Source organism: Otolemur garnettii, unplaced genomic scaffold (genome assembly GCF_000181295.1).
Source record: "Otolemur garnettii isolate 467f Iridium unplaced genomic scaffold, OtoGar3 scaffold00100, whole genome shotgun sequence".
In the NCBI taxonomy this organism is placed as follows: Eukaryota; Metazoa; Chordata; class Mammalia; order Primates; family Galagidae; genus Otolemur; species Otolemur garnettii.
In genome coordinates, this window is record NW_003852495.1 from 2,804,673 (window position 1) to 2,817,625 (window position 12,953).

General features: G+C 35.8%; 1 protein-coding gene across 1 annotated transcript in view; it reads right to left on the bottom strand.

Annotated features, from left to right (window-relative positions):
* DNAH7 (dynein axonemal heavy chain 7) overlaps window positions 1-12,953 on the bottom strand; it is a 272,843-nt gene that overhangs the window by 44,343 nt on the left and 215,547 nt on the right. Inside the window, exons 49-51 of the mRNA XM_003796072.2 lie at window positions 9,432-9,565; window positions 8,359-8,694; window positions 881-1,007 (exon numbers count right to left, since the gene is read on the bottom strand). Of these exons, the coding sequence (XP_003796120.1) occupies window positions 881-1,007; window positions 8,359-8,694; window positions 9,432-9,565 (597 nt within the window). The remainder of the gene's footprint in view (window positions 1-880; window positions 1,008-8,358; window positions 8,695-9,431; window positions 9,566-12,953) is intronic.

Genomic DNA, 12,953 nt, shown 5'->3' on the forward strand with positions numbered 1-12,953 from the left:
AAGTGCCCATGATAAGCAGTTTTCAAAACAGTTTCATTTTTAAATAGCTACTTTTTGATAATTTTATTCCAGAATTTCTAGTCTAACCAAATACCTTCTATTCAATATATGTTTTCCAAAATTGCTGCTAGAGTCTTACTGGGACTAGAAATTGTAGAAAGATAGAAAGCTATCATTTGCCATGTTTTTCAATTATTTTTCCATAAGTTATGAGGTACTACTTTAAGACTTTGGCAAAAAAAAAAAAAAAATGCAAGAATAAAGTCTTTACTTCTTCAGAATTCAGTCAACTCTTTGCCATATAAAATCAGTAAATCTTTAACACTCACGTGTGTTCATAGTAATGAGTTTACAGAACACTTCTTTCCCATTTCTGAAATGTTTTCTATATTTTAAACAAATAGGTTTAAAAGACAGCAAAAATTTATGTGAAATAGTAAGACCAAATGGTTAGATTTGACTAACTTGTACAAGTTTTCAAAAACATTAAAATTTACATTTAGTGCAAAAATATATCAATATTTGGTATATATCAATATCAACATTTTATAAACTTATACACATACTGGCACGAGATTCTAATAAACTGAGTTATTTGAAAATAAAATATATAAAAATTTAAGTAACACTAAAACATAAAGTTTAAGTAACAGTAACACAATGAACTCTTCTTAATTTATATTTTGCCTCTATGAAATTTAGTCTCATCATGTCTTGCCTTAAATATGATAATAATTAGAATTATTTTTAAACTATTTGCAACCTTCTTTTTTTTTTTTTTTGCAACCTTCTTAATATAGTCCTACACAATTTAGTAAGTTAATGAATCAGTGCTAATGCTATGGTGTTTTATCTTCTTACAGACAAAAACAGTACTGACCGCATTTTCATGTAGCAGTAGGTTTATAGTCAGACAAAAGGAGAAGAGCAGCTTATCCTTTTCAAAGAGTGACCGGCAGACATTAACATACAGTGAGTAAGTGAAGTGATCCCTGAGAATCTGAAGTCTAAGAATCAACAGAAAAAGAAAGTACATAAATCAAAATGTATTACATGTTAAAGAAAATGCTCTTAAGAAAACCCATTACAAACCATTTAGATGTATGTTCTTCTAATAAACGTTCCAGTCAATTACTCCCCAAACTATCAAGGATCCTTATTAACCAGATGCAATAATTTGAGAGCTACATAATGCAGAAACACTCGGGTAGAATTGCATTCTACTGTCGATTAATTTTTTTAAAAACTTAATCTTCCTTTTGGAAAATAAGTCAATGTATGGCGTATTAATCTATTAGATTAAAAGGTTTGTAGACTATTTTAAAATACAAAGCATTTCTTTCTAGGGATAAAATTTTATCTCTTTATAATATAAATACTTCTAAATGTTTTATATTATGTATTAAATGAATAGACTAAAATAGCTTCTTTATTAAATTAATATTGTTTAGTACTGTGCTACTCTGCTCATTAATCCATGAATGCTGAAGAAATCACAAAATTTGATAAACTACATTTTTATTTGCCATGGAGACAAAACATGGAAATAGGAACAATCACAATATTTCCAATTAACAACTTTCTAGAAAGTGCTAACATGTGATCTATGTCCATAATAATTCTTCACACTAATATAACACTTTCAGCATTTTCACTTAATTATTATGTAAGGAAATAAATTATCATTGAAATAAAAATTTAAAAAATCTTTTTATTACGTAAGCTTAATACTTATATATAGAAATGAGAAGTTGGCTTAAAACATTTATAGAGAGCTAATGAATGACATGGATTAATGACTTGAGTTTTCTAAGCAGAATAATTTAGCTGAAGGGAAAATAATTATAGTTTGATTATGATTAACCAAAATTACATCAGTGTTTCTTAATGTGTCCAGAAAAAAAAAAATTTACCTGTATGTCTGGATTTTGGCAATTTCCACAGTGATATACTAGCCGAGGCTGTCAATCATCCTACTCTATTTTTTTTCATTTTTTCCCTTACTTTCCTAATTTCTTAATTATTTTATCTCCCACTAGAATTCTTACTGTAGGTCCCCTTCACATAGGGCTGGCACGGACTCCATTTTCTGGGACTAAGCCTGAGTTTGATCAATGTTCCATCTAAGCTGATGCTCCCCAGAAGCAGCAGAATATCCCAAATAAGACACATTCCTACACAGTGGCAGTTTTAAAATGGCTCACTGGCCTCTGGCACTAATTTTGTGACATATTTTCTTTTTCTTTCTTTTTTTTTATTAAATCATAAACACATAGATCATATATACATTAATGCATTTATGGGGTACAATGTGCTTATTTCATATAGAATTAGGAACACTTACATGGCACTGGTTAATATATACCTCATCTCATTTTGTTAATTATTGTGTTAAGACATTTATGCTCTATACTAATAGATCCAACATGTACTCTTGCAATAAGCATGATAGGTGTGATCCCACCATTCACCCTCCCTGGATCTGACTTGGGATGCATTTTAGACATACATTCCATTTCCCCAAACTGCACACAAAGCCCTAGGCAGCCAAGATTGGTGACCCACTCGGGACCCTCTCCACTGGACCAGAGGCTTTGCTTTTCCTCTTCTCTCATCTGTAATAAAACCTGTCCTATTGCTTACTCGTGGTGGTCTGTGAATTCATTCTTAGATTTCCTAGACCAGGGACCCAACAGACAAATTCTGGTAACGTTCTCAAAAGGAGATTTACAACAAACTGATTTACTTGAGAAGCCTGAATAAGAGTTTGGTAGAGAAGGTCTTGACAGTAGCTGCTGAAATATAGTTGAAGTCTTAGAAGATTTAAAATAAATGTATACTATTCCTGCCCTCATTGTTAACAGTGGTTTTATTTTCATACATGGCATTTAATTTGTCTACCTATAGCACTGTAGTAAAATTAATACAGAGTGACCCAAATTTGGTCTTTCTAGAAAGAAAGAAAATGTACTTCAAGGCAAATTTCTTCTGGTAGATAGAAAGATTGAAGGGAAAATTATAATATAAGAATCATATTAGGAGTTCAAGTTCAATCTCACTAGTGAAATACAGATTAAAATATGATATTTTATAACCTATTAAAGTGAAAAAGAAGATAAGTTATCATTCTTAATGGTGGTGAGTAATATAGTGGTATAAAATTATTTATGTTTCTCCTATGGAGTTGTGCATTTGAAAAACCTTCCAGGAAGGAAATTTATATCAGAAGTCTGAGAAATACCTTTACCCTAATTTGGGATTCTAATCTAAGAACTAGTCAATGATATGTATAGTTGTGTTTACTATAGCATTAAATATAATGCAAAAGCTAAAGATTATAAATCTTATAAGAAGAAAACTATGATACATTCATAAAATGGTACATTGTGTAGCTACTAAAAATAATGTTTCAGAAGAGTATTTCATAATATGGGGAAATGATCTTGATAGGTAGATTTCAATTTAGTCTCTATTACAAACTTTATCCTAGTTAAATATTTGTTTCTGTATTTATGTACTTTTTTGCTACATTTATTCTGCTACACAAATTCTAATGCATTAAAAATTTTATGAATAACAGATGATCCAAGTTATTATGGCAATTTCACAGTATATACCATAGTAGTCATAACATAATATATTCTTGGTGTCATACTTAGTTAATAATGGTTAGCCACAAATAAAAGTCTGAAACGGGAGCCACACCTCTCACCAATTACAAAAATTAACTCACAGTGAATAAGAGATTTAAACCTAAGACACAAAACTATACAAACTATACAAACAAAAGAAGAAAGTGTGGGAAAAACTAATGATATTGGTCTTGGGAAAGAATTTAAGAAGAAGACCCCAAAGGGAATTGTAGCAAGAACAAAAATAAATAAATGGGATCTGATCAAGTTAAAAAGCTTCTGCAAAGCTAAGGACACAATCAACAATGCAAAGAGACAACCTTCAGAATGGGAGAAGATATTTGCATGTTACAATTCCCACAAGCATTTTCTACTCACGAAAAAATACTTATTGTCTCTAATTATTAGAGAAATTCAAATCAAAACCACTTTGAGGTATCAGCTAACCCTGGTGAGAATGGCTCACATCACAAGGTCCCAAAGCAACAGATGCTGGTGTGGTTGTGGAGAGAAGGGAACAACGCTCTTGCACTGCTGGTGGGACTGCAAACTAGCACAGCCTTTATAAAAAGAAGTATGGAGCATCCTCAAATAACTAAACATAGACTTTTCATTTGGTCCTGCAATCCCATAATTCGGTACTGCTCAAAAGAAAAAAAAGTCATTTTACCCTAAGGACATATGCACTTGAATGTTTACAGCAACCCAATTCACTTTTTTTTTTTTGAGACGGAGCCTCAAGCTATACCCCTGGGTAGAGTGCCATGGCATCACGCTCACAGCAACCTCCAACTCCTGGGCTCAAGCGAGTCTCCTGCCTCAGCCTCCCAAGTAGCTGGGACCACAGGTGCCCGCCACAACGCCTGGCCGTGTTTTGGTTGCAGCCATCATTGTTGTTTGGCGGGCCCGGGCTGGGGATTCGAACCCGCCACCTTAGGTGTATGTGGCTGGCGCCTTAGCTGCTTGAGCCACAGGCACTGAGCCAACCCAATTCACAATTGCAAAGATGTGGAAACAACCCAAGTGACCTTCAACACATGCACGGATTAATTAGCTGTGATATCCGGATGCCATGGAATACCGGTCAGCCATAGAGATGGAGATTTTATATCTTTTGTTACAACTTAGATGGACTTGCAGGACACTTACCTAAGTAAAGTATCACAAGAATGAAAAAACAAGCATTACATGTACTCAGAACTCATCTGAAACTGTAGATCAACAACAACGGACTTACATAAGAGAAAAACTCATTTAATTTCAAGAAGGCGGAGGTGGAGAGGAGCCCAGTGGGTTCCTACCCAACAGGAACAATCCGTGGGGGTGCATGGCACATTTCCTGGGCGAAGAATACAACTACAACTCATACTTTATCTTACAAGTGTAAACAATGTAATCTAACTGTATGTACCCTCATATTCCAAAATTAAAAAAAAAAATTATGACTAATAATTATCAGAAGACAAATAAGAATAAAATACGTTTACATTCCTAAGTAAAGGAAATGAGAAAGTTCTAGACGAGTATTAAGATTTAAAACAATTTGATATGCTAACATTCACAGTCACACATTTTCTCTGATTTTGGTAGAATCCACCAGTTATTTGATGTTTATCAATTGTGGGCAGATAAATCATTCCTATGAGAACTAAATTTTCCCTTAATTTCTGACTTTAGAGCTAGCTTCTTAGTTGGAAACTTTTTATAAGAAAAGATTACCAAAACGGGCTAAATGATTCTGTCTTGGTACAGTTGTTTTGGAATGCTCTTTGGAAGTGTTTACAGACGGGAACAAATGTGTGCCTTGTCACCATCGGTTTCCCTTCTGGATATATACCTAGCAGAGACGTATACCAGAAAGCCTTGTACAGAAATGAGGCAGCAAAACTTTATAAAGCCTCAAGATGAAAGCCACTCAAGTGTTCTTAAAAGTAACAGAATAGATAAAAACTTTATGGTGTGGTGTTAGGACAAATAAAAATAATAGGCTTAAATTCTCCCTGTTCAAAATAAGGAGACACTCCTTCACTCCTTTTTCTTAGAGCATTTAATTTAGAAAACCTAAAATCATTAAGTACTTTCTCTTCTCTTTGCAACGGATATGAACCTTTTAGAAAATTAGTCAGGGCTTTGTCAGTTTTAAGACCCAGTAGAGTCTTTCTCAGAGACTTGGGAGCTGCTTCTTTGAAATGTCCACTCTGAGGGAGATAGTATACCTGTCTCTTGAGTTTCTGTGGGAGAGTAGGAGCCTAGTGTCAGTGGGCTCCTTGTTCCAATTTACAAAACTACATATACACATGAAAAGTTTGGTTTTCCTCCAGATAAAGCCAATTTGCTAACACAGATGGTCCCCTCAACTGCTAGGTAAAGTTGGGATAAACCAAGTGGCTGTACCAGGTGTATCTGCTTAGATAATTATGGAGTGAGATTCCTTTGTGTCTTTGCAGGCCTTCAGCGGACTGCCTGTGATGTGCATCACATTCTGATTTAATGCTGATTCAATAACAAAACTGATTTCTAACCTCCTACCTTTGTGGAGAGAAGCTCTGGGCTGGGAGAAGATTTAGTTTTTGAGTTTACTTCCCAACAGTAATCACACAGTGGGAAGCAAACAAGGACAACAAACAAAACACTGCACTACACGGAACAAGACGCGTGAGTTTCACAAACACGGCGCTGACTGCAAGATGCCAGACTGAAGAGCACACACGTGTGATTCCAATTTTAAGACACTCTAAAACTGGCAAAACCATGCTATGATGCTGGAAGTTCAGACAGTGCTTACCTTGGGGGAGGGTTAGTGACTTAACAGGACACCAGGGTGACTTCTGGGCTTTGATCATGTCCTATGTCTCGAGCTGGGTGCTAGTTAGTTACACAGGTTTGCTCACTAATGAAAATTCACTGGGCAAATACTTCTGGTTTGTGCACACTTCCCTATGCTTATTAATAATTTCAATAAAGGTTTTAAAATCTACTTTCTCTGTTTACTCTTTGGATCCTGAACTATACTTTTAGGATTACTGTAGTCACACATATGATTTTCATTGTAAATTAAAAGAGTTTGAAAAGAAAAGCCACATTTTGTTTTTAGATTTCATCCAAATCTCACATCTGGGTAAAAGGGTTTTGATTTTCTTTAAATCTTTTTTTTCTTTAAATCTTAAGGTACTATCACACAGTAATAAATAGATTTTGTATCAGATAAGTTCTAATTTGATATAACAAGGGAATGAAGGACCAATCATTTTGAAGGCACAGACTCATTCTAATTTTTCAATCTTACATGAAAAATATGTCTTTATATGGCAGCCCAAAGCAATTTTCCTCTCTAGACCTTGATTTTAAACTAGCTAGGAGAATAACCTATATAACAAGTTAACAAGTTATAACCTATAACCTATATAACAAGAATAACAAGTTAACATTGTGGTAGCTATTTTTTAAACCAAGGTAAAAATTAAGACCTGCAGTGAAAAAAACAGCATCATTCACTGTGTGCCTATGATGTGATAACACATAGTAAGCGCTGGGTTCATTTCTGTAAAAAATCCTTGCCTTATTGGAACTTAGAATCTAGGTAACTAATTTATAACACAAATGTCTAGGAACTTTTCTAAGAAAGATCACTTAAAACTTTGTTTTCTTTCTTTCAGTAATCCCTGCTAAACTTAAAAATTTCAGAACTGGAAGAAAAGTCACCTGAACATTTTGAAATACAATATAAAAACAAACTCTAACTCCATTACACACATTTCTTCCCAAGAAATAACCTACTCCTTCTCCAAGCTCTCTTCTCTTTCTCAGTGGCAGACAACTGAAAATTCTTTGCCAAGCCAAAAGTGTCAGCCTTATACCTTTCCTAGTCTCCTATTAAATCTTACCAAAATTGCTCAGTCTAAGAATATTCAAAATTTTAGACCCTTAATCTGACAAATGAAAGGAATTCAATTCAGATTTCAGTGAGATTAATATTTGGGGTTTCTAAAAAATAATTCTTACCTGTGAGTGATGTATATTGAGTGTCCTATGTGGGTATGAAGAGTCAAGGTTCACATTGATTAAGAAGGTTATAAAGGGTAAAGGTTGGAATTAATTACTTTCTTTGTTTAAGAAGTAGTTTCTCATTCTACTCTATTAAAAACAGGGCTTAAAATAAAAAAAGCATCTCACTGATAAAAAAATCAAATGAAATTTTTATTATGATAGACAACAGAAATATAAAGTAATTTTTATAAGTAAGAATAACACATACACACACACACACAAAACTCCATTACCACAAACAATTACAAGGTTTGGGTTTTTTTTTTTTTAACCCTTGCACTTGCTGAATGTTACATAGTATGTCAAAATGTGAATTTGCAGCTTTTGGAATGCAAGCTCGCAGACAGCAGAGGTCCTATCTTTAGGTGGTATTAACTGCTGTTTCCATGCCTCTAGTCATTAATATATTTTACAAATGATAAACAAAGGTAAATGTTTCTTCCTTCTAGAGTTACATTATAGTCCTATATTTCAGTAAACAGTTTCTTGGCAGACTGAATTTGGACCCATCTGTTCAATTTCTAACCCTCAAATTTATTTCTGGTACAACGATTAATCAAGTTCATTTTAGATAAGCGGCTGCGATGCGGGCACCATTCTGCGACAACAATGGAAGCCATAAATTACTCTCTAATTTTCAAGCATTTACTATTATTAATTAGTATTTCTTTTTACATACCTTTTTGCTAAAATGTCTGATTTCTCTGAGTTTTCAATAGACAGGATGAAAAGGTTAATAAACCAGGTCAGTGAATATTGGTACATGGGCTCAATGTTGGCTAAATCAGCAATAGAAAAAAACAGGATGGAGGAATGGATGGCGATGGGGCGGTAGCCCATGCGTGTGGCGTCAATCTTCTTCTCCGTCTCTTCGGCTACTTCTTGCTTTTGAGAAATCTCATTAGCCAAAGCCTTGGAGGAAGATAATATCTTAATAGCAGTTTCATCTTCTAATATATTGCCTTCTGAAGATGAAAGAACTTCTAAAATCTTGTCTTCTATTTCTTTTAACTGCCTGGAATAAAATACAATTTTCTCAGAAGAAAAAGGAATCATTTAAAATCACTTCACGTTCACGTTCTTTTATAAGAAACAAAGAGCTTGTAACCTAAAGAAATGCCTCACTTTGTGACAAATATCCGTAACAGTGATGCTGTATAATTAATTTCTTGCAAAATGTCACAAAGACAGGCCTTTCTGCTTGAGTTCCCTTTTTAATGATCATTTATGTGGTAACTGGGGAGAAATATGGCAAGCCAGTATTCTCTGCCATCAAGTTATCTCCACTCAGAGTGAACAGAAAGTATCACTCCATTTATTTTCTGAAATTTTACATGACTTATATGACGTTACTCTTTATATCTATGATATAGATGTTATGAGCAGAAAGTGAGATGCAAAATATTCATTCATTTATAACACACTCCAATAAAAACAGGTTACCTCAGGTACATGATGAATACTACGACTTTTGTACTAAAACTTTGTTGAGCAGGTGAAAATACACTGCCTTGATTCGTGGCAGACCATTTGGTTCTTCCAGTGCCTAAGAACCAGCATTTAAAACTACACTCAACGATGCAATTTTCTAAATTAACATGGAGGCACTGTAATTTCTTACATTTTATTCTTAAATTTTCCCATTTAGTATACTTATTAAGTTTAACAAAAGAGATGCTTAAAATGTACTGTAATTCATTCAGTGATCTTGAAACAAATAAGAATAATTCTGGGTTTTATGACATTTAGAACCTTTTGTTTTCAGCTCCTTGTAATATCAAGGCTTGTTTTTCTTCTTCAAGATCCGGCCTTTCTCGTGCCACTACAATTCCCAGAAGCTGATCTTGCATTCCCTCAGAAGTTATCATGAAGTTTAATAATGTTACCTATAAATGGAAAGATAAATGAAGTAGCAGCATTATTTCTATTGAAAAAGTCTCTGCTCATATGCATTAAGTTTCCGCCTTAAAATAGATTCCATTTACTATATATGTGTGTGTACACTATGGAATTTGTTGGATTGAAGACATAAGGAAACATGATTAAAAATTCACTATGATTTCTTATAGTCAGAAATGTAATACCTTAAAGGATATGCTTGGTAATCAATTTATTCTTATTTCCAACTGATCTAATTTCTGACAACTCTTTAACAGCAAAATCCATTAGAATTGAGTTGAAAGATATCTTTCATATTAATTGGACTAGTTGATTTACATTTTAAGAATCCTAGCAGTGTCAAAAGTAAAGAAAATCTTACAAAGCAAGATAAGAGAAAAAAGAACACTGTAATTACTTGTCATGAGTAAAGTATTTTTACAATATGATAATCAGTCACTATTGTGAACTAAGGAATTTGCATTTTAATGGTGTCCATCAAGAGGCTGTCTGTTAACACCTACTTCACCCGGGTATCTAATTCCTCTTACAGCCAAATCTTCAAATGCCCCCTCTCCTGGTTCTTTCCTATAAATTTCAGACACGTCCAGTCTCTCTTTTTAAAAGGCAAACAACATGGCACTTTTAGCCCAGGGGACACAGCAAGACTCTGACTCAAAATGAACAAACAAAACAACTAAAAAAGCAAACAACAAATAAATCATTCTATTGCTCCCACAATCCTTTCCAGCTACGGAATGATCTCTCTTTGTACACACACAGCTACACTTATTAAAACTGTAATTTGTATATATTTTCTATCTTTACCTAATTTCATTACTCAGTCTTCTACCATCCAATCCCTTCTCTGCACACTCCGGAGTACACACAGCATTTAAACCAATGAAACGTTCTGGATCTGGTCACCATTGAACCCATAAGCCAACAGACACTGACCGGACGTTGGCTTCATTTGAAATCCTCACCGTTTGGGTTTTACCTGTTTTGCAGTCTGTCTGCCCTCATGTCTTGAGTTAAAAGTCTGCATCTGTGTCCTCTTTTTTTTTTAGCAGTCAGGTGACTATTATCATGATATATCAGTAGGGTTTTTATTTTTATGGATACATCACAGTTGCATATTTTGCATCTTCGTCTTAAGCATTGCCTCCCACAACTCCTTTCCACGTACTTTCATTTCAGTTACCCTGAATTGACTGTGGAATCTCATGCTATGAAACGTCTCCAAGGGCTTCAACCTTTGTGCTACTTGGCTGCCCTTGGCCTTGTTATTCACCACATCAACTCCTATTCATCGGTCAGTGTGCAGATCCATGTCACCTCCTCTCAGACACTTCTGCGGACAATGGGTTCTGCACCCACCCTCACCCAGGCTTCTGCCTGTACTTGTGCACACATCCCACTATATATAATCACGGGTTTGCTTATCTCTCTCCTAGTCCACAGTGACAATGACTTGAGCACAAGGATCATCTTTTACTTGACTTTATAGCTCTACTGTCTGGCACAAGATTATACTCCCTACGAAATTATTGAGTGAACAAAGTATCAATGTGCCCTGTTCATGGAGTTGCTTTCCACTATTCCTGTTTCCTAACATTTTTGGCATTTGATGGTTATTCTCCAAAGCATTTCATAAAAATAATAGCCAACACAAATCAGGTTCTATGCTACAGAGAAGAATAAGATCTGGTGGGGTCCCTGCCCTTGAGTTTTAGTCAAGTGGGGTAAAAAGAAGTGGACTTAAAGACCCTGGTGGTGTAGGAGCATGGAGAAAGGGGACCCAACCCAGGTCAGAAGGCCAAGGAGGGCATCTCCCAAGAAGATGAGATATAGGGTGACTAGTTAGTCACAAGAAAAGTGGCACCAACATTATTGCCCACAGGGTTTTCGCCTTGGCTGCTCATTGGAATATCCCATGGACTCTAAAAACTACTAGTGCCTGGGTCTTATCTCCAGAGAGCTTGACTGAATTGGTTTGGAGTGTGGTCTGGGCATGGAGAGTTTTAAAAGCTGCCAGGGGATTGTAATGTGCATCCTGGACTGAGAATGATTGCTCTCAACAAGCCAGATGGCACAGGTGAAGGCCAAGCAGCGCAGGGGCGCAAAGCACACTCGGAGGAACACAGGCAATCATGGTTCCAGCGCCAGGAAGCACGGAGGCAGAGTACAGTCCGGGGGCATCATGTGCCGTGAACAATGAAAGCAAACATTTCCTATGTGTTTGAGAATTCAGTGCTCACAGCCATCATAAATATTAGAAACACTAGTTACTTACACTTGAAAATGCTTTACAAAAATTTCAGGAACTATTATAAACCATCAGAGGGGACTCGGTGTTTGCTCCTGTTTTCATCATTTCCCCGAAGAGAGGAGCTCCCTTAATGGAAAGCACTTTGCTAAGCCCAAGTAACACCACTGAGCTCTACACTCGAGTGACAATTTTGTCCAAAAGTATTTTTTTGTTTTGTTTTCTTGAGACAGAATCTCTTCTCTGTCTCCCCAGCTAGAGCACAGTGACATCATTATAGCTCACTGCAACCTCAAACTCCTGGGCTCAGTGATCCTCCTGCCTCAGCCTCCTGAGTAGCTGGGACTATAGGCCCATGTCACCATGTCTGGCTAAGTTTTTTCTATCTTTTGCAGAGATGGTGTCTCATTCTTGCTCAGGTTGGTCTTGAACTCCTGGCCTCAAGTGATTCTCCTGCCTTCATCTCCCTAAGTGCTAGGATTACAGGCATGAGGATACCTGTCCTGTCCAAAAGTTTTTAATATATTTTATCACAATTTAGCTAGATTTTTAGCAGCTAAGAAATTGTCATTCTGACATACCCAAATATGAGTGTTTTTAATTAGAATTTTAAAACAGGAGAATTAGCAGAGAAGAAACAAAACCACCCGATGGGCAAATTCCTATGTGTAGGTCCTAATCAACCAAGCATAACACATGCAGCTTATCAGAAGGGTTAATTTGCTAGGCACTAATGTTCTTGTCTTTATATTAAAATTTTATTCTTTCCAAGTCTCTGCTAATCTATGAAATACTTTGTGTGGATTAGAAAAAAGGTGCCATCTGCATGCAGACTGCGACCAGGCTACACTGGAGCAGCTTGGGGCTAGAATGTAGCCATATTTAAGTGTACCTCGGTGCTATGTGCACACTGTACAACCACTGAAGCAGCCACTCCCCGCCTTCCTACAGATGAGCAATATTCCCTTACCAGTGGGAAGGTAGAAAAAGAAGAGTCAAACCTGTAACTTTTCTAATCGTGGTGAGTTCTTTAGCACCTTTGTTGGTTTCACCTGATTTGGAAACTGTCTGCATTGCCCAGGCACAAAAGCTTTCTTCCCAACTGAAAATGGGTAATGCTGTTAGTG